This window comes from Dermacentor albipictus, chromosome 1 (assembly GCF_038994185.2).
Source record: "Dermacentor albipictus isolate Rhodes 1998 colony chromosome 1, USDA_Dalb.pri_finalv2, whole genome shotgun sequence".
Classification (NCBI taxonomy): Eukaryota; Metazoa; Arthropoda; class Arachnida; order Ixodida; family Ixodidae; genus Dermacentor; species Dermacentor albipictus.
In genome coordinates, this window is record NC_091821.1 from 331,766,711 (window position 1) to 331,793,607 (window position 26,897).

The 26,897-nt window shown below is 43.9% G+C and overlaps 2 protein-coding genes across 6 annotated transcripts in view; both read left to right on the top strand.

Moving 5' to 3' along the window:
* IntS3 (integrator complex subunit 3) overlaps window positions 1-10,853 on the top strand; it is a 77,370-nt gene extending 66,517 nt beyond the window's left edge. For all 3 annotated transcript variants that reach the window (XM_065441883.1, XM_065441879.1, XM_065441874.2), the window contains exons 26-29: window positions 4,398-4,489; window positions 5,592-5,664; window positions 6,904-7,102; window positions 10,315-10,853. In XM_065441883.1, the coding sequence (XP_065297955.1) occupies window positions 4,398-4,489; window positions 5,592-5,664; window positions 6,904-7,102; window positions 10,315-10,389 (439 nt within the window). In that variant the 3' untranslated portion in view covers window positions 10,390-10,853. The remainder of the gene's footprint in view (window positions 1-4,397; window positions 4,490-5,591; window positions 5,665-6,903; window positions 7,103-10,314) is intronic.
* A 1,735-nt stretch (window positions 10,854-12,588) lies between these two features.
* Window positions 12,589-26,897, top strand: part of Snx1 (sorting nexin 1) — a 37,320-nt gene continuing 23,011 nt past the window's right edge. The window contains exons 1-5 of one of the 3 annotated variants that reach the window (XM_065441904.1): window positions 12,589-12,732; window positions 13,391-13,412; window positions 14,739-14,947; window positions 21,016-21,265; window positions 23,697-23,971. In XM_065441904.1, coding sequence (XP_065297976.1) covers window positions 12,643-12,732; window positions 13,391-13,412; window positions 14,739-14,947; window positions 21,016-21,265; window positions 23,697-23,971 — 846 coding nt within the window. In that variant the 5' untranslated portion in view covers window positions 12,589-12,642. Of the gene's footprint in view, window positions 12,733-13,076; window positions 13,310-13,390; window positions 13,413-14,738; window positions 14,948-21,015; window positions 21,266-23,696; window positions 23,972-26,897 lie in introns of those variants that run through there. The other 2 variants (XM_065441909.1, XM_065441913.1) reach the window with 2 other exon arrangements.

Consider the following 26,897-nt stretch of genomic DNA (forward strand, 5'->3'; position numbering starts at 1 on the left):
CCTTGAAGGAGGAGACACATGATACGATTCGGAGTCTGATATGGCATCCGGCGGGTGCGATTGTGTCGGACACCGTGTCGGATGCCGAATCATACCGTGTCTTCTACTTTTATGTGATGGAAATTATATGGACGCTCCAGGCGCAATTTTGCCATCGCCGTCGTTGCCACGCGCCGCACGGTGTAGGTGTGAGTGGAGGCATGCAAGGGAAGCCAACGATCACGGCTCTATCTCGGCGCCGTCTTTCATCGCGCAAAAGGCCCCTTGGAAGGAGGGGGGAGAGGGGGGGGGGGTTGTACTCTGGCAGTAACTGCATATTGCACAACTGCAACGGTCACGGCTCCGATGATTGCGGCTTAATCTCCTGAGTACAAGAGAGGAAAGCAGGAAAGAAACGCACTGTCTTCTGTCGCACGCATGGCGCTGGGGTTGAGAGAGGGGGGGTTACTCCGACAGCAACTGTGCATTGCACGGCCGCGGCATGCCCTATCTTCAAAGCGATCTGCATCAGGGGCTGAGTTGGTGGCGGCTCATACCTTTGTGCGTGCTGCATTCTCGCCGCTCAGTTTGTGTTGAAGCAAATGTTTGCACGTTTATACAGCCGATAAAACTACTGTCCTTACTTAGTGTAGCTGTCTACACATTTGCCATTGCAATTGATGGTTCTAATTTCAGGTGAAACTGACTTTTTTTAAAGGTGGCTGCAGAAAAAAAATTCGCTCAAAATTTTACCTCGCATAATGAATGCATCGCCCAACTTTGCGCATATTTTTGGGAAGAAAAAGTGCATTCATTATGCGAGTAAATACAGTAATGAACAGCCACTATCACAGTTAATATAAAGCAGTGTTCACATCTTAGTATCCTTAATAGCAAGTTTCTGTCATTACATAGTATGTTATGAAGCATTGTTTATGAGAACAGAAATGGAGCATTAGGAGCAAATAATGAGTATTTTGCATGCACAGGACTTTTCAGAAATCGCAAATGATTGCTGTATAGCCTGTAAAGTATGGCTCCTATGCGAACTAGCCTGCTGCACTACGCAAGGTCTCATATTTTATGTCTGTACTATGCCTGCGGGGGTAAAAACTTACCGCACATTAAGTTGCTCCAATTTTATGTTTAATTAACACTATTCACGTTTTGAAATATTCGAAAAGTATTTGAAAAATATTTGCATTTTACATATTCCCGGGGACTATTCAGTGCGAAGACACCTACTCAGCCTCTCTAGCATAAGTGTCACTTTATTGCACAGGGCGAATTTTTTCTTTTTAATTCGTGGCCGCTATTTATTGATGGATGTGGGCGCTAAGCATAGTCAGCCATGGAGTCCATGATTTATCAGACTGCGCAACGCAACGCACGCAAATTCCGGATGTTGTGAGCCACACCGATGCACTGCTCTCAGCACGTTCTGTGCCACATGCACTGGCACATATAAACCACGCTATTGTGGCCCGACCTTCTCGAGTTTGTTTATAAGTGCCTACTGACAAGTTCTATCCACCAGGAACGCTTTGGGGATTTGTGAAGTTGTTTTTACTGCTGCAACATTAAAATCTTGAATTAACAAAATTTATGATTTAAGGGTTTTTCACTTCAAGTACAAGTTCCAGGGTGTCTACCAACCAGGATAACTGAGGATTCTCGGGGATCTTGAATAGTCTGAAAAACTCGGGGAAAACTCAGGGAAAGCTCAGGGAATTTGTGCTTCAGTCGGGGAAAATTAGCCATCATTTTATTGAAAGGGAACAAAAGTCGCCCTACTGCTGGCTCAAGTAAAATAGAGGAATCGTAACGAATTGACTTTGACGCCGTGTCATTGGCAGGAGGAGTTGCCAGTGTATAGTCAACGACCGATTTTCCGGGCACCCGATTTTTGGGAAATGCCCGATAATGTGAACGGCTTCGCGGCATCACCACGTGCTCCATAAAGTCGATGTATAAGAACGTCTGTGATTTAAACGCAAGAATCCTTCGCTGTCCGATATTCCGGACTTTTTGTCGCGACCGCAAGTCCGAAACGGCATTAATTGAAGCCACCACCACCGCCATTTTGATTATCTCGCCACCTCGAACCAGCGCTCTCGCATGCAGATCCGCTGGCAGCCGTAGCCACCACCGCGGCAACGCTAGGCTTAGCTGCTTCGACGTTCGCTATTAAGGCTCTTGCCTTTCGATGCCATGTTTTTCATTGAAAGAATTCGCCACTGTCAGTAATGGCACCGACTCCGCCTCTGTAATCCTCGCGATTGGCTTCGAAGCTTAGGAAGCATGGCGCGTCGCATAATTCCGGTTCCCGAAAGGCAGCTTCTTCACCTCCGCACAGTGATGTTACGCGGTGAAGCGTACTTGAAGTATTGCGGTGAAGCTTAACAAGCGTGGGGAGGGGCAGTTGTCACGGGACAGAGCACGTATTCCATAATTATACACGCGTGCGCCCGTCGTCTCCTGTCACAGGACGAGCATCGATATACCTAGTAATTTAGATTGCACTTAGGTTCTGTAGAACCCAAAAACATTTTTTTTTTTTCGTTGTTGATGGCTTATAATATGTGCATTAGTTCATTTTATTCGTGCTCTTAGCAGCAATCTAAATTGGTCCAGCAGCTATGTACAGTCGATGTTTTTTTATGCTACAGTGTACTAGAATAGCTGTGCATGCTGCTTATTCTGGTACTTGCCATGTTTCTGTCGTCTTTTTTCATGTCTTTGTTGTTTCTTCCTTCGTGCATGCAGGCGCAACGCGTGTTATTCAATGGGTTATACGCACAATTGTATTCGCGTGACAGAACTGCGCATTTGCATCATGGCTCAGCGAAACGCTAGCAATGAAGCAAGAGTTGAGGGTCGCTTTTGGATCTCTTTTAGATTAGATAAATGCAGGCAAGGCGAAAGTAGAAAACATCAAACGTCCACTCATCATGAGTATGCTTCATGTTGACTGCTTTCGCAGTGTACACTCGAGCCGCCAACTGCGGAAGGTGGGCCTACGTACGCAACGAACAGCGGTTTCATGATGCTAACACATCAAACACGATGCAGGAAATGACACTGCCGGAATTCAACGTGGCGGCACTGTCGACGTGATGTGAACATTTGGGTATATCTTCACTGTTCAACAAATCGCATTACCGCTAAAAATTAAGATATTTTCGCAAGGTAAAAAAATACTTGTGGGGCACCGTAGCTGTGTGGCAGGTTCCCTTCTATTGACAAGTTGTGCACGCTGTTTGCGAGAGTAACTCCTTTTTTGCTCGAAAAGTAGATGCGCGATCTCCTTTCCCACATAGAAGCTTTGCCTTAAGGGAGATACTCCTTTATCGTGTGTCACTCCGCTTGAACGCCTTTCCGGTAGATGTCCCCTTACCTAAAGGACTTTAGAGTGCCCGTGTGTTAGGGGGATTATATGCGTTGCCTAATCACCGGTTCTCTTCAGTCAGCTTCGTCGCAGTAAAGCTGTATCATGTGGTGAAGCATATGCAAAATAGTTAGGTGAAGCATAACAAAAGTGGAGAGGGGCTGCTGTCACGGAACATCATATGTAGTCATTAATTATACACACGCGCCCACTCCGTCCCCAGTGACGGTATGAATGCTGAGGCATCTAATAACATCATTGGCAGCTTTAGGCATAGCTGTAGCGATAAGCGCTGCGGTTGCTTAGCGGCTATAGTGTTGCACTGCTAGGCACGAGGTTGTGGGATGAAATCCTAACCACGGTGACCGCATTTCGATGGGAGCGAAATTCAAAAACTCCTGTGTGCACTGCATTGGGGGGCATGTTAAAGATCCCCTAGAGGTCAAAATTAATCTGGAGTCCCCCACTACATCGGGCCTCCTAGTCAAATTGTGGTTTTTGCAAGTAAAACCTCAGAATTCATTGCTGTGGCGATTTGCAGCCTTCCTCACACAGTGAAGTTCTTTTTCTGTGGTTCCTTAAAAATGTATCAATGCATTTCTAGCTAGGAAGCAACATGTTTGCTGCAATTTACACTGTCCATTAATATACAAGTCTTACTTTGTGCAATTCATTTGAGCCTTGTAACGAAGTCTCATGACACAATTGTGCCTTCATTATATCTGATATTCATTGTAAGCATATATTGGTTACACACTTATATCAGTAAGGCATATATTAGATTTGTTTTGTCATATTCTTTTATGCTGTAGTGCTGAGGTTCAACTGAAGGTTAAAGCTTTGCTTTAAAAAAGCTTTAACCTTCAGTTCTCTCCACGGTTTGCTTTTCCACTTACATCCAATGCATGTTCCTGTCTGGTAACATAATTTGTTGTTTCTCTATTGCCGTACCCATTCTGTACCTGTCTAACTATATAGCTGGGCTGAAATTCTACATTTTTACGTAATTGTTCCGTTTGGTCCCTTGCAGGCAACCTTTGGCTGGCAAGAACCAAGGACCAGCACCGGAGCAGACACTAGCGCACCTAGACCAACTGAGGCAGCACTGCAAACAAACATCATGTGAGCAGACGACTTTGCTAATGAGTCAGATGTCATACAGCTAGTGGTGTGTAGTAGGTCAATCATAACCAGTCCTGCAACTCTGCGTTGAGCTAGGTGTGTCCCCAGATGCAGGTCCGTAAGACTCGTGGTGACTGAGCTTAAACTGTAAGGCCTAAATGGCGGTGCTGAACTTGCACCACAACCAAAGCTTGGAGTTGCAGGAAATTTAGACCTATGAAAGAGCACCCCCTGTGCATAGCATGCAATTAAAGCTTTTCTAGTGTTCTTGAGAAGTACAAGTCCTACTAAGACTTCATGGTTAGCTTTAGCATATATATGAATGTATAATAATATATAATATTATATATAATGTGTATGTGTATTGTATGTGTGATCATTGTGTATAGTGTCATATATTTTTCACCCAACACCTGAACTGCCAACATTGAAGCCATGATGCTGCCTTGAGTTCCTGCGATTGTTCTCCTATTTTGTTTGAATTTCTACTTTGTAATCCTTAATAACATGTCTGATTTTTGTCATGATAGTCATTATGAACTCCTTCCTGACTCAATATGGTGTAGGGTTAAGATCAAAACTCGTCGTCTGTGCAATGCACATGTAAAAGCAGGGACAGCAGAAAAGGAAATGCGCAATTTTGTTGTCCCCATTTTTGTGTGAGCACTATACGAACCACAACATAAATAAGTACCAGCTTGCTAGATTTTCTATCCTAATGTTGTAATCAAACTTGTAACAGAAGGCAACACAAAAAGGACCATCGCATAGGAGAACATGAAGAACAAGCACTCGTAATCAAAGCTGGGTATCGGGCCTTTTACACAGCACCGGTGAGATGGTAGCTAGCAGGAAAGGCCTCGATAACACAAGTGGGAAGGGGGGCATAAGTGCTGGAGAAGGTCACATGGGTTGTGCACAACCTGCACCTTTAATGAAAAGCCACCCGTGTGACAGTTTCATACTGCACTGTTGACTTTGTTGTAGCAATAGATAACAGTATTGGGGGATGTAGAAAGCACAGTGACGTCTACCTCATTTTCCTTTATATCAGATAGAGCACTGCACTTGATGCCATCTCATCCCTCTTTCTTTTCCCCAGTCTTTGGTCAGGGGGCCATTCAAGCGGCTCTTTCTCAAGTCCAGGCCACATCCACTGAAGCACAAAAAACGAAGTGAGTCTACTTGGCAGAAGAATATATTTTAAAAAAAATTCTGAGTTTATTTGATTCACGTTTCTATAGTTGCAGAGCATGTTGACAGACATGGCAGCCTCAGCAAAATATAATGTTTTTGCATTCTCGGCTCACCTTATTACAGCCGAACCTTGATATATCGAATAGCGTGAGGATCGCGACATAGTTCGATATAGCCAGAATTCTATATATAAAATTGCATAAAAAATGCGTCAAAAGCTTCTGCAAATCAATCAATGAACCCAGGGCGCAAACCGGGATTGTTGTTCGGAGCGCGCGTTTGGTTACACCACGCGCAGTTCGCGTAGGGCAATATATTGAGGTTTGACTGTATCATCTAAAATCAGAAACAGTAGGTAAAGTTGTGGGGTTCTCCTCCCGTACTCTTGGGACAAAGGAACGACAACACAGTAGTGCAAACAACCACAAGGGCATTTATTGCACCTTTCATAGATCAATGCCTGCTAGCCGAGTTGCTATCCACAAAACATGCCAATGGGCGCACCACAAATCTAGAAGTCCGACTCACCGCGACCGCATAGCGAGCGAATATGTTCGCCCCATGCTGGATCCCAACGCCTGGTCATTCGCGCGTACTGTCACGCGACACGGTCTCGCAGAAGCATGGGTCGGCGCACGCGCGGCACGGCACGTCCGTCCCGCTTGCTTCCCGAACCCCCAAGAGCGCAAGCGCCTTCCTTTCGGCACCCAAGTAACCTCTCCTGTCGGCGGCGTTAGCAGCGCAACACTCGCGCCATCTCTCGCACTGCGCCCCAACCACATCAACCGCCGCGGGCATCACGCAGGCCACGCGGCGAAGCCGCACTACAGGAGACGCGCTATGCGAGAAAAACATCTGGGGACGCGCGAGAGTCGCGCATCCCCACAAAGTAACTGGTGGAACAAATAAAATAGCTGAGCCAATCATAACTGTCTCTTGTTTTTCAGTATAGTATCTTCATTACACACTTAAGTATATATGTCTATGAAAGGGTGGAAGAAATGCAAAGGTTGAAGACTGGGCATGTTGGTATAGCGTATTAGAGGTTGGATTGTGCAATATTTTGTCCCGACACATAGAAGAGAAACACACCAAACGGAGCGCTTTGGCCCAAAATGCAGTTATGAAGCATTACAAAACCTTGGCACTGCTTTGCAGAAAAGCGAGTGTTTGCACATAACATCTAATTTTTTTGCATTGAACCACATCAATTTCAGGTACAGTGACCTGTTCGCTTTGGCGGATGATGCGGAAGAGATCAAAGCCCCACCTTCAACGCCTCCCAAGGGGTCATCATCAAGGGGTGGCCGAGGGGGAAAGGCTAGCAATGCTAGTTCCTCTTCCTCGCAGAAGGCAGCCGCATCCAGAGTGAAAGCCGTTCTAGCAGACTCTGACTCCAGCACTGAGAGCAGTGAGGTGAGGTACACCTGTACGTTACAAAAATGGTGAAATGAATTAATATTCATCTCAAGGCCCATCAAAAACAGTGGCAGCATCTCCAGGTTTATACAAAGAACCATTTGTATGTTACCACTACTCCTCTTATACTCAGCTTCATCATTCATCCCCATACTTTCACTCCCCTTCCCTCTTCCCCAGTGCAGAGTAGCAGGCTAGAGCACTGCAGCCCAGGCCAACCTGTCTGCCTTTTTCTGTAAATAAAATGTCTCTCTCATATGTTTCAGGTTGGTTTAGTATTAATTAGGTTTCAATTAGTTCATGAACACATATCTGGCTTGTTTGATTGACCGTCCATGTTTGAACTATGAATATCTGGTTGTAGCAGATTGGGCCAGTGTAGTAGTACACTAACTAGCCCAAAGAGCTAGCTGGTAGCAGGCCTGTAAAATTGAAAGACACTGAAGGCAAATATTAGATCAACCAAAGTGATAGATCAATGCTTGAGAACATCTAAGGCGTCAATATTACTGAAAACAGGGCTTTACTAGTCGAGAAATTAAGGTAAATGCAGGACACTATTAGAGACTCCCCCCAGAACATTCAAGTTCTAGCGCGATGACGTAGACAATCCTCATTATAAATATTTCACTAGTACTCAACCACTCATGATAAAAAAATAATTGCATTGCATTATAAGACGGAAGAAAATGCTACTTGTTCAGTTCTATTCGATGTTTAGAAAAAAGAACTCACTTGCATTACCCTTGACAAGGATGCACGCAGTCATAAGGTCTAGTTTTCGCTCGGCTCTGTACCACCTGTGCTTTTGCGTTTTGATAGTTGAACTTTGTATTTTTGTTATTGTGTGCTGGCTTGCGAAACTCACAAACTGCAAGTAGCAGAAAATTTCATGTCCCTATGATGTTGTGGAATATTCAAATGGACCACGCTACTGGAGCAAGAGCAGCTGCAGCAGCAAATGTATAGCTGAATCCAACGCTTTGTCTTGGCTCGGTTTCTCCATTGCAGCGCATTTGCGTTTTGCGAAAAAAAAAATGTAGTTCTGTCTGTTGGAAGCCGTTTTACTCACTGACGGCTTCAATGTCATTGCGCCCCGCTCGGGGACGGGTGATTTGAATTGTGCTAAAGGTATGCGGACCCTTCAGACATGATTCCCTCTTAAACTAAGTCTTTTCTTGGCACGAGACAAGAGCTCTGAGGTTTCTGGAATGGTATTTTAACTGTCCACATTTACTTAATATTTGCCTTTAGTGTCCCTTGAGTCTCGGGAGCACACATGTCTGCAGCACAGATGATGCACACACTTAGGCACGTGCGTTGTTCATACACGAGGGAAGTGAGTAGGGTCTCTGGTTCGTAGTCTTGCATATGTGAAGAACATACCTTTGTTGCTGTTGCACTTCTCGAAGCCCGACACTTTATGCCAAAATGCAAGCTCTCAGGAAGAATACTTATGCTCTGCATCAACTTGGTAGTATATACAGTAAAACCTCGTTAAACTGTACCTGCTTAAACAGTAGTTTAATTTTAAAAGTAGCAAAGTCAAATCCTCGACTCAGCGGCCATTGAACATAATGTGTTTTGTATCCACATAAACCGTACCAGCTTATTGCGTACGTATCGGTTAACACGTAGTGTTTCCACTTTTCGTCGCCCAAACACGGTGGTGCGTCGTCTCCATCGAGCGGCCCAGCAGAGCAACAAGCCTCAGAGATCGAAACAACAGCCTCCAAGAGCCCTGTGCATTTGCGCTTGAAGCCACATCAACATCAACATCATTTCGGCGCCGTGCCAGAGAGCGTTGTGGCGTCGTGCAACCAAGGACTCGCGTAATGCCGAAGCTCAGATAGCCGGGTGCTCAGCATAGAAGAAAAATTAGACATTGTTCGTGCCATGTTCGTGCTATCGAACGCGACACTAAGAATTCGGTGCTGGCACGCGAGAGGGAACTGCTGTTGGCTACGGTGTGTGGCATTTTGAATGCGAAGAAGTTGCTCGGCAGTGCTGCTGCGACCGCAAAGAGATGTTGACTACGAGGTTCAACTTTTCTCCATCGTTGCTTCTGTTGCTGCCGAAATGTCGACTAGCGACAGTCTTGAGGATGACACGGAAAGCGACAGCACGGTTGATTCAGGCCCGACAGTGGTAGAAGCTGCAAGGTATGTCAGCCTTACGAACACAATCGTCGCGACGAGAACAGCACCTCTCAATGAAAAAGGCACCCCACAACTTTTGCAGCACTACCGTGCACATGCACGGAGAATACGTAACGCCAGCGAAGAAGCTGCCATGCGAGTGCTTGCTGAGAAGAGGGGGCTGGCTGAAAGCTGGCTGGGAGCTTCAGTAAGTTTAAGGCCGCTGTCGTCGCTGCTAGGCCACCGTGGCATCAAACGAAAATAACACTTTTGTCACACGAAGTGAATAAATACTGCATGTTTTCTTCCCCTTTCATTGCACTCTCTCTGAGTTCCATTTTGGCAGGTAAGTGGACGATCTCGTGCTATTTCGGTTAAGCAGTACTACCATTTAGTACGTACTTTTTCCAAGCTCCGGCCAGCTACGGTTTAACGAGGTTTCACTGTATATTTTCTTCTTCTTCTAGCTGCCACCATTCGAAAACACATTTTTGTGTTCAAAGCTGTATGTGCTTGTTCTCTTGTGTTACTGCCTCTACTGATGTGGCAACACTGTTACAACACGTTCTCATAATGCATTATATATATGGCGTAAGTTTCCCTGATTTTAATGTAGGGCTCTCCTCACAATATTCTCTCCAAGTTGCCTTGTGTATCTCTTTCATGCTTTCATACAGAAGTACTGGTGACTGCATTCCATTCTTCGTTGGGTACACAAACAGCAAGCAGTACTGCCTTTCATTAAAATGTTTTGTTGTGCAAAGTGACATTTTTATCATTGTTTAGCTGTGAAGATGGGACTGTGTGAAAGGAAGTTGCTGGTGGGTGGACCTATGCCCACAGCTGCTGTAACTTTCTTTATTCAAGGTGTCTGTTATTTGTTGCATATGAGGACCGTAAACTGGGTAGTAATATTTGTAAGGGTGTTATATGTTAGAACGATCTGTTGACTGCATTTTGCAAATTTGTGCCAATCTTGTGTCATTTAGAACCAGTCTCACTTAAATTTTTATCACAGTTGTGGCTTTTATGTGCACTTAACACAAGTGCGGTGTTTATTGCTTTTACTAGGATGAAGAAGCTGCCAAGCCCAAGCCCCCACGCAAAAAGAAGAAAACAGCACTTGTTACATCGGACAGTGACTGAAACGTTGAAAGAGCTTCGTCCAAGTCCTTTCTCCCTTTTATAAATATGTACACATCACAGGCACCTGACAGCTGAGCAAAGAGAGGATTATGCCATAGTGCCAGGCAGAAAGTGCCAGAGAAGATGAACTCATCGAAGTGGACCCGTGTACAGTGTGAAGTGATTGGACTGATCCGGTTAACGCGACTGATGGACTCGTGCGCTCAACACTCAGTGCCACTGCACTGTTTCTGGGTGATAAATGTGACGCTGTGAACTGTTATCATCGTGCTATGAGGTGTTTCGGACAAATCCCATCTGACTTTCCTTTTTTTTTTTTTTTTTGTAAAGAAGTGATGGTGAAACACAGCATTCAATGTAAATAGCACAGTGTACAGCAACGTGACCGAGCACTAATAGGTGCAGGACAGTCCGTCGTTAGCTGTTTTAAAAGAAATAAATCTTACAAGCTATTTATAACATAATGTTGTTTCATGTCTTCTTGTTTTGAATGTTCAGTTAAAAAAAGACAAGTTCTGTTTTGTGTTTAAAACATTTCAAGCCAGTAAAGAGTACTCACGTTGGTGCGAACCAGTTGGAACCATTAGACTCCTATTTTTTAATCTTTTTGATGTAGTTCATTCTGGAACTGATAGAACATTGCAACGAGAAATTTGTGTTTGAATGTCGAGTTTCACAAACGAAATAACTTGTGCATGTAGTTCCGTGTATACTCACTGTTACGTGTGTATATATATACACACAAACACTAAACTCTCAGTTGTATGAACATCAGTTTAATGAATATTTCGGAATAACAAACTTCTAAAAGGTCCCTGGCAGTCTTCCTAGGCATTCATTACAAAAATCTTTCAGTTAAATGAATTTCTTAATGGCGAATATTTCAGTTGAACAAGATTTTGCACTCTGCAGCGCTGGCATGGCCGATGCCCGCCGCCCCCAAATCATCCCTCGAGCGGCGGCTATGTGCAGTGTGTCAGTGAGCTGGTTACCTGTGCTGAACTATCGGACCTGGAAATTGTTTCCAGTGTCCGTCCTGAAGAAGAAAAGTGCAACAAGGAAAATGCAATGGCAGAGGCAGATTCAAATCCTGTAATTCTAGTCGTGGCTGTATGATGCCATGGAAAGTTGTGAGACTTCGTGTCTCAGCAACAAGCTGTGCCAGAGGAAGTGCACAAAAACATAGACTCTCTGGACAGCTTTGTTACTTATTTTGCTTTAAGAGTACCATTGCAAAAGAAAAGATTTTTTTTTTTTCAGAATGAGATAGGAAGAGTACCATTGCAAAAGAAAAGATTTTTTTTTTTTTTTTCAGAATGAGATAGGCACCAACGTAACTGTCACGCACTTTGTATATATTGATGTACATAACTCCATAAATTGCATTTTGCACTTTTGATTCGATGTCTGCTGTACCCTATGCTGTTCCATATTCAAGTTAACATGCAGTTTAGTGAACTTTGAGTTAATTGAACTATTTTCTTGGGTCCCTTAAAGTTCACTCAAGTGAAAGTTCACTGTAATATGCACATATATAGTGATATCATAAGAAGCCAGCAAACACTGACACCAAGGACAACATAGTGCAAATTACTCATGCTTAATAAATGAAATAAAGAAACGATAAATTAATGGAAGTGGGTGAATAAAGTACTACTCCCACCTCTGGCAAGTAGTTTTCTCATCCACTTTAATTTCCAATAATTTATCGTTTCTTTATTTCATTTATTAAGCACAAGTAATTTCCCCTATGTTGTCCTTAGTGTCAGTGTTTGTTGGCTTGTCATGATATGACTAATAAAAATCGGGCCCCTCGGTTAACCCCCTTTCTTCTTGTTTATATATATATATATATATATATATATATATATATTTATATTGTACGTGGTCTCGAGGTCGTAAGTATGGTTTCGTGTGGAGACTGCAGTTTAGCCCATCCTTTGGGCTAGCTCGTTTGCAGAATGTGTTAATTTATGTTTCACTGCGAAGTTGGGGTAGGACTTATAGACGTTTCAGCATTCTGCTCACGAATGAAACGCTTTTCGACTGATGATGGTTGTTTTAATTACGAGATGTGGTGGAACAGCTAGCACAGGCTACTGTTCTACTAAACGCGTTTTCAGGTGGTAGGTGGCGCCGCGGCGAGTCTATTTAGGTCCGCTGTAACAGAAGTGGTTGCTCTAGTAGTTATGGTAATTACGGATCGGCGAGTGCAGCGCCAGCGCCGCCGCAATTGGAATCTTGACGTGAGACATGGCGGACCTCAAGGAGCCACCTCCATTACTCAGCGAAGGCGACTTAAATTCTAAAGAAGAGGATGACATGTTCATGTCTGCCGTTGAGGTGAGTTAGTTGCATACTGTCATCTGACTTCACGATGTCGTGTATTCGTCCATTTCGCGTTGTCCATAGTAAGCATGCCGAGCGGGCACTAGGGTGGGGTGGTGGTGTCGATTGCGCACGGTAAATAACGGGATAGTTTCATTTTCTCTGTTGACCAAGCTTGATAGATTCGTTATTGATAAGCCCTTGACGTATGTGAAGCACACTTCCTGTTCATCGCGTGTTGTGCGTGTTGGCAGTAGGATAAAATTGCGCTTATTTCGCGGTGACGTCGCCGCAACCGCCTGCGGCTTGTCCACCATGCTCAGGACATGCGCACCTAGTTAGGGGTGTTTTAATTCTCTACCAGTGAATGACACGAATGCAGACGCGACCGCAACGCTTACAGTCTCTGTTTTCTATTACTTGGAACCTACGCGCCACATGCTAATATTTTGTCACTAGATTGCGGGTTGATTTTGACCGGCAACTGGTTGATATAGTAGTGGTGGGAGTCGCCGAGATCCGCCCCTTCGTGAGCCTGAAACCGATGCTGTGTTACACGAGAGTGTTTGTTTGCGGGTCATAGCTTTTCGCTGTTAGTTGATTGTTTTACTTCAGCTGAACACCAACGCAAACCTGTGCATAATTTGAACCGTTTCTTTATTGTCTTTTACAGCACCACAAGAATTTGAGGGAAGGTGAGTGACCTAGGATTATTAGTTTCTATTTTGTAAGCACGTCTCGTGCTCTCTGAAGCGCCGGTAATTTCTTAGGAACGACGTGGCAATTAATCATTTGACTAGGTACACTAGAGGCCTTGTTATTTTCTGTTTTAAAACTCTGTGTAGTAACGCCGGCAGTGAAACTCGCACTTGTTGCTTCAGGTTGTTTAGCAGCTGTTTTTTTTTACCACGGGCGTTCAAGTATCGTGTGAAAGCCAGTGTTTGTGTAGTTGCCAACATTACTTCGCCCTGCATTCCTGTGTTATGCTTTTGCTTGTGTTTTCTGCTTTACGAACACTTCTACAATAGTGCTCAGAAACTTGCATAAAGTAATGCATGCATATGTCGTCAGACACAGTCGCGTTTGCTTTTAAACTGGTGGCAACAGTAGCTTCAAGCTGAATTTTGCAACTAGTATTTCTGGGAACTCGCCTGTCATAACTGATGTGCATACTAGCAGAGAACTAACTCCAGTCAAATTAACCATAAAGCTGTTCAATGTTGTTAGCCATCACTTTAAGCAGCACTGATGTGGGATATGCTTTATTATGTTAGGTAATTATAAATAATGCTAGTAGCTGCAGCCACTCAGTATTGTCGTCATTCTTCTCGGTACTAGGTTTTTCTCATCTTGTGCCATTGGAAATTAACGATGTTACCTATTAGCCATAGTCATTTCTTTTTTAATTGCCCATTGTAACGTGTGCACTTTTGTGCCTGCTTCAGTGTGATAGGCACATAATGCAAGATTTACTGAATGCTTCACATTTTGTAATGCTTCAAACAAGTGTCTAGTTAGAAGGCCAACTTGTGCTTCACATTAGCATTTTATAATGGTATTACAAAGGAGTTAGTGCGTCACAATAAGTAAATAAATGTTGCATGCCTTGTAATTTATTTTACACATGTATTAAGTCTGCATACTTGGGACACGATTCTGCTGCACTATAACTTTAAGGTAAAAATGTGCAATATTTCATACACTAGGTTTAGTTCGGCAGATTAACTCTTCCTGAAACGTTGCTTCTGTGCTTGATAGCTGATAACTGTCAATATCTATCAATGTTAATATAACTCTCAGTGACACGTGATACCTTCAAATAAAGGACCTGTTTGTTTACAGTATTTTTATTGCTACCCTATGTTACGGTCATTTTGGATTGCGGTTGACTTTCCCTATCAGCCATGTGCATTCATGGCAGGTATTGCTACAAACTACATATATAGAGCATGTTATAAGCACATGTGTCACTTGTGGTAAAAACATTGAAAGCTGTTCACGCTATTTTGTTGGTGGTTCAGGTATAATGGAGGGGCCCGAAGAAGTGGAGGTGAATCTGGACGACGACGAGCCACCAACCCAGACTCCTCTACTAGGTTCTGCCAAGCTTGAGTTCCGAGCCGCCGAGGACGAAGTGCAGCGAGGTAACCCAGAGCCAAATCCCCCAAGGCAGGCCACCACTCTTTTCTCCCCAGATGTCAGCACACTGAAACCAGCCAAGGAGAAAGAGGTAACTTCCTTCCTAACCTAGCAAAACCTGTGAGAATGCTGGTTCGTGTGTTTAAACTTTATACCTTCAAGATACATTAAACAGAAGTAATACATCAGTGGAAAACTGTAAATTCAAGATTTATCTCTGCATTTCAGCAGTAAACTGTTGCTTGTTAGCGATGTTGCCGATTTCAGAATATTTTCATGCTTGAAGTACTCGTTATGCTTAAAAACTCTGTAGAACTTGCTGAATTGTTTTTCACTTATTTTCAAATGTGTTGAATGTATGTTATTAATTGGTGGCATTTTACATGTAGCAGATAGCTAACATCAACGCTCTAATCTTATTCTGACTGATAAAGTGAGGCAGAACTTGAATAATGTGCATGGTTTCTTTCAGCACTCTTAACCTAGCAGATTACAATGTTTTGTGCTTTAAATTGCTGTGACCAGTGTGTATGTATGTGTTATCTGCCATGCTATTTGAAGGAAAGTGCAAATGTACAACAGTACTTTCAGAGCAGGCTCTTGAACAGCTCAGTTTTTATTCACCAAACTGGTGCGAGTTTTGTGTGGGCTCAGGACAACAAACAAACCTCTTTAAGACATGAAGCCACTAAGGCCTTTGGCTCATTAAAGGGTAGACGACCAGACGTCCCGATTTAGGCATTTTTGGTGCCACAGTTCATGTGTGGGACAGTTTTGCCCATTGTGGACTCTCCACACCCCGAGCTGTCCTGAATTGCCTGCCTTGTGGTGCTGAATTGGCTGTTCGCGTTCTCGAGTGTGGTATTGCCACCTTCAAGAAGATTCTAGGAGCAGTCGACAAAACAAAATGCTTTCGGAAACGAGGTAGCAGCACCTGCAATTTTATAATGGTTTCGAAAGTTAAGTCCTCTTAACTTCATGTGCTTGGTCACAATGGTGCTTTGGTCAGAAAAGTGCCATTCTGATCAATCGCACGAGGGTAAGCGAATGGTTCACTTTTCAAACAGGTCCAAGATTGTAACCTCCTAGAATGCACGACCACTCACCGTATGTTTTCTCAATCCAGTTACAATGGGCTTTTTTATGTGTTGGCTAACGAACCATTTTCAAGCCAAAGCACGCTGACCACACAGTCTTCATGCCATCTTGCTTGCCACATTTGTAGTGTTAAAAGTGCCTGGAAAAATGCCAAAATGCAAATGCACAGTTACTAAATAGCTTGTAAAAGAACTTCTCTTCGCATAAAAAAAAACTCAAAATAAGTGCTTAGTCCGGTATACATTTTTTCCCCCGTACGCGATGCTGAGGGGTTTCTCCTTAGCCTTTCCTCTGTGGCCGGATCAGAGCAATGCTGGTCGGAGGCGCCGCTGCGTGATCGGGCACGCTGCTGAGAGTATTGTCGTAGAGTGGTATGTTCGAATTTACCGACGCGAATGCTTGCGCATTCAAATTACCAGCCGTTTTCACCCATTGGAGTACATATAACTTTGACAGGACCACGGCGCCAGTTCGAGTAAACTGGAAGTTCGAGTTAATGAGATTGACTGAATTAAAGGCCTACTGCAACAAAATTTTTGGCTGGATAAGAAGCCTAGCTTCACATACTGTTGATCTAGAGCAGCCTCTGTGCAAAATTTTTTGTTTGAAATATGAATGCAGTCTACACTCGTTACTGTGGACCAGTGTACAACACTTTTCCATATGATCATCATCATCAGCCTATTTTATGTCCACTAATAATTTCCTATTACCGCTGTCCTGCATCAACTGATTCCAACTAGCACCCACTTATTTCAGCCTTAGTTTGGTCTGCCTATTTTATTAATGCAACGAAGTTTGCTTTTAACGGACCACGCTACAATGAACTATCGACTACAGCGGACGAAATTAAGGGCAATTTTGTTAAAATTGGGCGTATAAAACGGGACTTCTGCTGTGCCAACACGGGCTTGCAACTGATTTGCGAGGGTCAGCCGACGATCGCTGCTCAATATCGTGTGCGCGAGGGAGGGAGCGAAGTGGGGTGGAAGTGCCGCCATCTTTCACGCGTGAGGCAAGGGTGGAGGTGATGGAGTGGAAGGTTCTGCTCCGGTGGCGGCTATTAACAGTGCGGCCAAGCGGGTGCCATATCTTGAAAGCGATCTGCAATGGGGGACGAAGTATGTGCTTGCGTGGGCCTCTTCTTTAAAGCGATCTGTGAAGTGGAAAAAGTGCGCCTAGTGCCGGTAGCTTCGTATGCGCTGTGCTTTTGATGTCTGCGTTAAAGTTAGAGATGGCACGAAGGCCAATTCGCTCGCTGTTGCTGCTGCACTTCCTCACTCCGTTTTGACAGCGACTTTCTGCAGTCATCGAGTAAGATGTGTTCATGTTGACCTATGCCTGCATGACACAGGGCTTGTTAATTTAGTTAGTAAGCTAATGTTTACAACTTTATACGGCCAATAATACTACTATCCATACTTCGCATAGCTGTCTACTAATTTACGTTTGCAATCGATGCTTCACCTTTCGGGTGAAACCGCTACATTTTTAAAAACGTTTTTTACTTTTTTTTTAACTTTGGACATTTGTCATTCACTTGCAATAACGTTGCACATCGCGACCAAAGTTTCAGAGGTGAGGCATTTCAGATAATATGGACTTTGGATAAAATGGACAATTTTTGACGGATTATCAGAGTCCGTTGTAATGAGCGTCGACTGTATATGGTTCACGAAAAGCTGATCAAATGCTTCGCGAAAAGCTCACAAAATACTTCACAAAAAGCTCACAGAAATAGACGTCTTTGATGCCAGAACTGAAGAAAGCCCCGTCACTTGTGCTCGCCAAACATGTGGAGAACCAGCACAGCTTCCTGGTACTCCAGGGTATGCAAAAAATTTTGGAGGCCATGGTCTGGTATTGGCATCATATCCACTAACCACCTGGTGCATGCATTGTCTGCTCTGGTTCTGTGTTAGAACTGTTAAAAAGAAAATTAGACAATTATCAGTCCTGCAGCTTTGCCAAGATTGCTTCATTAATATGTACTACTCGTATGCATTCAAATCTAATTATAGCAAAGTCGCATCTGACACAAAAGTACCTTCATTATATCTGATATGTGTTAAAGTTTGGTGTAACAAACTTCATGATAACAGAATTCTCTATATAATGATTTGTTTACGTTTTTGTAACTTCTTGTCCATAGAACACCATGTATCTAGAACCTCAATATAACGAAGTGTGTTTCTGGTGCATGATTTCGTAACACAATTTCACTGCCACTGAAAATCAATACCAAGACAATGGGTGTAAACGTCTGCGGATGTAGATAGCGGTTGAATTACAAACGGCTGCTTAAGAACGCCCCTCTCAAAGTGTGGGCCACGCGACCAAGAGTGACCACCGAAGTGGAGCAGCGTCGTGTTCCGTATGAAGTCCTAGTGCAATAAGATTCTATCGTGCTCGGTGCTTTGTATGCTTTGGGTGCTAGTCAAAGCATGTGAGGATGAGTTTAGGAGGGTGGTGGCTTGAGGAGGACTGTATTAACAATCGGCAGTAACAAAACAATTCGACAGACTCAACTGTAGTTGATGTCTACAGAACTTGAAGCATTGGGCGAAGTCTTGCACACGAGGCACGAGATGCCAATGCGTGTTGAGATGGTGGGGCTTCGGGCAGCCCAAGACACTTTTGTTGTTTTCCTGTTGTGCAGTGTTTCAAGACGAAAACGAGAAATCGGGCTGGTGAGTGATGACGGTTGCCACTGCAGCAATACATAGCACTCGCATTGCGCCACCTGCAGCTGTCCCACCTGCAGCAGGGGACAGCGGCACATTTGAATCGCCTACTAAACGCGTGCAGTAGGCTACCAACAGCACTATGCCCCATTCACTGCAAGACAGATAGGTGAAGATGCTTATTGCAATAGGTTTGGCCGCGATAGCTGTGAATGCGGTGTGCAACAACCCAGGAGGAGGTTTGCTGGCACCGGAATAAGCCGAGTGTGCGCCAGCATTCTTGTGTCACACGGGCGGGCAAGTATGTATTGTGGGGAAGCTGATGCGGCAGGTGGCTATATACTGTTCTCGATCGCGCCCACCTCATGCGTTTTCTTGTTGTTTAAATGGGATCAAGTGGACAGAAGATGTATGGTACGATCACAGTGTGGTGATGTACCAAGTGTTGGTGCCAAAAAACCGTGTTTTTTGCAAACGTATCAACCAGTAAAAAATAAGCATACCTCCATTGGGTCATTGTGTTATCAATTGCGAACGTTGGTACCGGGAAATTGTATGTAACAGGATGGTAACAATGAGGTTCTACTGTATGTACATGTGCCTTGCGCCATTGCTAATACACAACCAGGCAATTTGTGTGATCACACGGGATCAGCGTGTTGACTTGCTGGCTGTGGTTCAGCCAAGCTGCTGGCCAGAATGGGGCAGCATGTACATAAAAAATGTGCCATTTCAAGTTGCTCTTTGTGAATAGTCAACAGGTGATTCTACAGACGTGGGAAGGGGCCACAAGCAGTGCCGAACTCAGTTACAATGGCCATCAGTCTAGCCTGTAGATCTCATTGTCGATTGTTCTAAAGGTCTACTGGTGTGAACATATTGATGGCAGGCTTCCAGCAACAACTTGTTACCAGCCACTTCGTTGACTGTTAAGAAATTTTCGTATCTGCAACCAAAGTTCCAGTTTGGTCGCAAATGGACGTTGCAGCAATGTTTGCAACAACATTGCAGCAATATAACGAAGTGTGTGTATATGCGATTTAAATATAACGAAATTTCACTTCTGCTGCAGAGGAATGCCGAGACAATAAATGGAAACCTCTGCTGACGCAAATGGTCAATGATTTAATTGCAAGCGGCTGCTTGCAAACGCACTTCCCTAATCTTGCGCCGAACGACACAAGTGACTGCGAAGTGGAGCTGCATCATGTTCCGTATAAAGTCCGAGTGCTATAAAGTGTGCGAGGGTGAGAGAAGAAAAATGGTGGCTTCGAGTGCCGCCTTCCCGCACAAGCAAAAAGGGAAAAGGGAGGAGGGGAGCGAGCTTGTGTTAACGCAGTCAAATGCGGCAGGGAGAGAAAGGGCGAGTAAGTTCGCCTGCGTCTCAGCCATGGCTGCTCATGGCTGTAAGTGTGGTTGAGTGCACACACAGCCGCACGCCCTGCTTTACAGGTAATCTGCCACATGTGCAAAGAGTGGGCGTGCCGAGATGGCGTGTCATCATGTAAGCTGTGTAAGCTGTCTTCCCACACATATAGTATTGAAGGTTGTGTAAACTTGTTGTGGTGACTCGTTGAAGCGAGAGGCAGACAAAGCATTCACTCCCCGCTGCTGTTGCTTTTCATGATAATCCCAGTGCGAGCAACGCTATCAGCCGCGGGGGCAGAGTGCACGCGGAAACGTGGCTGGATTCACTCAATTCGTCGTTCTGACGTGAAGATATCGTCAATGTTGCACGAAATTGTCATTTGTCACCTACCTCCAAGTTCATCAGAATGAATTTTCTCACTCAAACTTGCTTCTTTTGATTGCCCAATGTAATTTGAAAAATTCTGCGGCCTTTTTCAGTGTAAGAAAAATAGATCAGTGACTGTACTTATCTGCATAAAAGGTCGAATTTCAATGTAACGAAGCAAATTGACAATTTTACCTACTTCGTTATATAGATGTTTAACCAATGTAGCCAAAGTGAAACCTTTTATACATTATGTAGTAAATGAAGAATGACAAGTACATCTGCATGCAAATGTTTGAGGCAATTTCTTATGCTTGTATGAGTTTCTCATGCTTGTCTGTCATCTGCCACATGCAAGCAGAGTGTCGGACATTTTCACGTGGGAAAACAGTGTGACAAGCAAATCGATGTTCATCAATTACCCATGTTGTATTTAGTTTTTATGCATCATCTGAAGGCATATTTGCCATTCTTTGCCTCAACCATCTGTAAGCCGAGTGGTGACAGCTTTGCTGGTTTGAACTTGAAACTGATAATGGGCATCTGTTACTATAACACACACAGTTATATACCACTGCATGTGCATTGTTTCTTGCACAAAATCCTTGCAAATTGGCATTTCTTCTTCCCACGCATCCACAGCCGCAGAAGGCCTCTGAGGGGGAGGAGTTTGTGGAGATCAGCGTGCGGGAGCCACAGAAAGTGGGTGAGGGCATGGCAGCCTATGTCATCTATCGAGTGGTGACGCGGACCAATGCACCATACTACCGCAAGACCCAGTTTTCAGTGAACCGGCGCTTCAGTGACTTTCTCGGTTTGCACGAAAAGCTAGTGGAGAAGCACCTGCACATGGGCCGCATCGTCCCACCTGCTCCTGAAAAGAGTGTCCTGGGTGAGCTCAAACGCAGTTGTGGAAAAGTGGAGTGAGCTTGTTTTAAAACCTGTGTGCTTAGATACTGGCAGACATATAAGAAGGCTAGAAGATAGAAACTTAGCTTGGGCCCTCCACTTTGCCACCTCTTGAAGCCTAGGTGTGGCATTTTAAATGTAATATCCAATCATCTACAGTTGGTGTGCTTGTTATTCAGCATGGTTCAGAGAAAGTGACATTTCTCGTATCTTTGTATTGTTCAGTGACTAGGTGCGAAAACAGATGTGGTCTCTCCTTTGATGCAGACTGCATCGTGGAAATAGAGAATCTGTATGAAAGATCCTCAAGCAAATGTGGCACTCGCTTCACATGGTGTTCATTTCTAGATACTCTTCAGCGGGTAATTTCTAAAGGCTCAAGTTACGTGTGCAATTCAAGTACAGTGTGCATGTATGACCGCTTTTTACACCATCTTTAGGTCAATGCTCTAATCTTCTCACAGCCTATCTACTTTCTAGCTGCCTTTCAAGTCTCGGGTCAAACCTGGGCCACTGCTGCCACATTTTGACGGGAGCGAAATGCAAAAATGCCTGTGTGCTGTACATTAGGTGCACGTTAAAGATCCCTAGGTGGTCAAAATTACCTAGATTCCTTTACTACAGTGTGTCTCATTATGAATTCATAGTTTGCGTGCATAAAACCCCAAAATCCAATTTCAAAAAAATTGCTGCTAAGCCTTCAAAATACAGTCCTACCCACCACAGCGGCTATGTTATTGCGCTGCTAAGACGCCCTTGTCCCGTGCATCGGGGCCATGTTAAAGAATGCCAGGTGGTCAAAATTAATCCAGAGTCCCCCACTACAGTGCGCCTCGTTACCAGATCGAGGTTTTAGCACGTAAAACCCCACACTTAAAAATAAAAAAATTGGTCCATGCAAAGCGGGTGCCGACATGATATTTTTTTACTTGTAATTATTTATTATTAAAAGACGGTCGATATGCTCTGAACCTCAGGAAAAATACTGGCAAGTGCAAGAGTAGTCTAAATAATTTTCTGCTTTACGTGTCTGTACGAGCAAGTTTTGGTTTCAGTACCTGGCTTCATTATACGCTAGCTTGCTTCGTTCCTGCTATTGCTGCAAATGCCACACATGAATGGAGCCTAAACACACATAGCACTCATCTGTTTATTTTTGTGCTCTGCAGCGCTGGCATAGCCAATGCCTGCCACTCCCAAATCGCCCCTTCATCGTTGTCTATGTGCAGTGTGACAGTGAGCTGGTTACCTGTGCTGAACTATCAGATCCAGAAACTGTTGCCAGTGTTCGTCCCAAAGAAGAGTGCGACGAGGAAGATGCAATGGCCGAGGCAGATTCAAATCCTGTAATTCTAGCTGAGGCTGTAGAATGCCTTGGAAAGTTGCTAGACTTTGTGTCTCAGCAACAAGCTGTGCCAGAGGAAGCGCACAGAAACATACTTTCTGGACAGTTTTGTTACTTCTGACCATCATTGCAAATGAAAATTTGATTTTTTCAGAATGAGAACGGCAGCAATGTAACTGTTATACACTTCGTATATACGATATTTATGTGCATAACTCAAGTGGCATTTCACATTTTTGACTTTATGTCTGCTATGCCCTATGCTGTTTCATATTCTAGTGAATATGCAGTTTAGTGATTTTTCAGTTAACCATTTCCTTAGGTGCCTTGAAGTTCACTCAAGTGAAAGTTCACTGTAGTACTTGCACCTGACATGACGTTTTCCACATGTTTTTACCTTGCATAGGAGTGCTTTTAACTGCAATTCGAATGTTTTTGGCTATAAGAGGTTAAAGTCAGCTTTCCTGCAATACATTTATGTTATGCAGTATGCATACAAACGCCATGCGAGCAACTGGTATTTCTTTACTTTCACCGTGCAGGCAATTTCCGGCCCAATTTTCACTGGGAAAAAAAAAATTAAAGGCGCATGTTAAAATAGGGCGAATACCGTAATGATATATTGTGAGCTATGGTTGTTGCTGGAAAATCTTGGGGCAGGTCGAAAATTGGCGTTATCAACAGATGGCGTGTTTAACACATTGACTGTCCTCTAAGCTTTGTCAAAACAGATGCTGCTCCAGAAGTGCCTGACCATAGTGGTCAGAGGTGTGCGTGCTGACTGTTCAAGTTCAAATTGAACTTTATTTCATATCTATACAAAGTACAGATAACAGGGGCACTGACAAAAAGCCATAAAATCAGCTTGACTAGATCTGTGTCCCTTATTCAGCAAAGGCCAATTTTATGATCAAAATAACATAAAAGAATGGATTGAATAATCGAAAGAACCGGTGTGAAATTAACGGAAGTCTACTGTTATGACTAATCGTATGCTACTGGTAATTGACATTTATCATGTTATCCCAGCTAGGCTGTGCACTTGAGTGCTTTCTTTTGTGCTCCTCAGGTATGACCAAGATCAAGATGTCAAAAGATGAGCAGGTGACTTCGGAAGACTTTGTTGAGCGTCGAAGGGCCGCATTGGAGCGTTTCTTGCAACGAACAGCTGCGCACCCTTCGCTCAAAGTCGACCCAGATTTCCGAGAGTTTCTGGAACAGGAAGCTGAGCTGCCTCGAGCCACCAATACGTCGTCTCTAAGTGGAGCTGGCATGTTCCGGCTCATCTCGCGCATGGGAGACTCAGTTTCAAAGATCACCACCAAGATGGACGAGGCAGACCCGGTAAGGAGGTTAGAGCAGTGCACATGTTATGTAATCATCACATGTAGCATTGAAAGCAATACAAGGATGTACTGTCAGCAAGACAAGCTTGAGCCGCAATTTCCTTTGTTTTCATAACACATCTTGGAGGCTGGAGTAGGTAGAAAGAGCCTCAATTACTATGGTGGGAGCGTAGGTGAGCTTGTGATTCATCTGACTAAAAACAATGCACAAAACGCCCCATGACAAAAAAAGCACACACACATAGAACATCTGTTTCAAGAGTGCATTTCTTTCAATGGTGTCCTTGTGTGGGCTGTGCTTAGTGAAGCCTCAATTAGATGAAATTTTTTGCCAGATACTAAGTAATAAACAGTAATTTTATTATGTATAAAATGCGATTAATCCAACTGTATAACTGGAATTACATTTGCACTAATGTGCAGTGAACTTACTGCAGTGTATCATTTATGCAGAAACATTGAAACTATTTACTATTTGTGGTGTACTCCATGCTAGGAAATTTAGCAACGTGGCAAAATAACAAGAGCCTTGTTTGAATTGCCTTTGAAAAGCAATAACTTTATAATTATTATTTGCACTTTTAAAAAATTACTACAGGAATCTGTTTTATCTGCCTCGCACGCAAAGAAATTCATAGTGGAAAATATGAAGCAGTGCTTTTTTACTCGCCAAGCAGTGATTTTTTACTCGCCGCTGCACACACCCGAAGGCTGCAAGGTTAATCCGCTTTCGTGGGTAATTTTCAAGCAACACGTCATTACATGGCCATGCACGGCAGATCCCTAACGACGTTAGGGATCTGTCGTTAGGGACGTTAGGGTTAGTGTACAGTACCTCCACTTAAGCGCGTCATGCTGGAATGTGCAGCGGTTGATTTTTCACCCTCTCTGGTGATCGCTGGAACTTGATGTGTGTGCGGGGCCTGGCCTCATCGTTATAGCCCAGACCACACACACGCTTGCGGACGCACGCAAGCTTGTGTCCACATGCCCATGCATGTACAGACAGTGCAGCACAGCTCACATGCTTCGAAACGCGACACGATCTCGGTGAACAGCTCCTCCATATTATTGCACGCTTATTTTCCTTATTGCTGTCATCTCGTCGTTGTGGCACACACGAAAAGCGTCCTCCGTTGCCCCCTCCAATGACGAGCATCTTTCTCATCAATGCTGAAGCCCGCACCCACCTTGAACATTTGTTGCCTCTGAGGCCAGCACAACTTTTCGTTCAAAGCGGCATTATAGTGGCAACGCCTATTTGGGGCCATTATGATAAAACACGCTATGGGCCACGCTGCGCGCCAATACGACACATGTCAAAACCATGACCTACTGAACTCCAGACTTGCAGATCGCCCTGCTCCAGCATGCCTGGTCTAGTTCGCCCCTTTTGCTGTAGGGACAGAGCGTACGAGCAGAGTGGTGCTAGTTATAACCTATTCACTGTTATCTGCTTCTACGATCTGGTCAGCGCTCATGCTGCAATTTCGGCAGGCACAAAGTGCTTGTATTGGTGGTAAATGAATAAATTCACAAATATAAAAAGAAAAATATTTGCAAATGCTTTGCATTTGAATAGTGAAGTTAGAGGAGGAGGAGCGGTGCAAGAAAGGTATGTGGCAGCTGCAGCGCTAGACGGCATAAATTTCCTTTTCCTAACATCCCTAAGAGACTGGAAAAATTGTTTTAAAAGATTCATAGGATAATCTAGCTTTTTTATTTGGTTGCATTTGGATAGCCTAATATAATAGATGACTTGGGATTTACTGCTGTGTGCAGTAGTGAAAGGCAGATGATCTGGTAAAAGTATTCACAAGTAAGTCCTGCACCCAATAAGTGCAATAGGTTGATCAAGTCTGTTTCAAGGAAAGGTGAGCATAGCTTGTTTTTAATGTTGGATGCCTAGCTCAGTAGGAAGCTTGCAAAAGCGATCCCAGTGCTTTAAAACATGCTGCACTGCAGGCCTTGTGTCCCGGAACTCTTCTCAAACTGCAAAGCTAGCTTTTCTACGTGGTATGGCGGCAGCATAACAGTGGTGTAAAAGATACGTACGCAGTAAAGCTGTATGCATAATTCCCTTTTTGAACTTGCAATGCATTTGCGGACAACTTTTAAGAGTCAAAATGAGTGGTAATCGTTCTGTTGTCGAACGTTATGGTGGTTTCCTGTTTTGAAGAAGTACAGAAGCGAACTTTACAATGTTTACATTGAAACTGTTGTGTAGTTTACGAACTCTATAAAATATGTGACTTATAATAATCTGCAAGGTCTGTGCGGTTTACTACGGCCTAAAAAATGCAATAGGAGCGGCTATTTAACGCTATGTTAGAGAGCAGCGGACTACACACACCAACAGCTTTCAGGTTCGGGCAGTCAACTATTGGAGCCAAGTCACAGATCAAAGCCTTGTGACATCACTGTCACTGTGTCTGCAAAAACCAACTAGGCAAGCAGTTCACCACACCACAACAGCCGCCATGCTAATTACAACGCCGCACCAGTAAACTGTAGAGCAGCAGACGAACAGGTTATAAAAGCGACACCAACGGTTGAATGAGAGTGGGCGCAAGTGGCTCACATAGAACCCAGATATCTCTGCAGGTCTGGAGTTCCAGTACTCTCTTAAACAAAATCACACCCTTTAGGTCGTATCTTGCCGCACAACAATAATCATCTGTCTTGCTTGCATTTCCGTTCTTGAAAACACTGCGCTCGCTACTTTCCTGTCAAGAACGCTCTGTCAAGCTGATAACGCACATGCCGTTCATGACTTGGAATTACCAGGTTCGCAGTGTTAAAGAAAGAAATGCAGCCAAGACCGATGACTGCTATTGCTGTGTGGCAAGATACGACCCAAAGGGTATAATTTTGTTTAAGAGTGTAGATCGTGGTCAGAACAGTGACGTCGCTCATGTACTTAA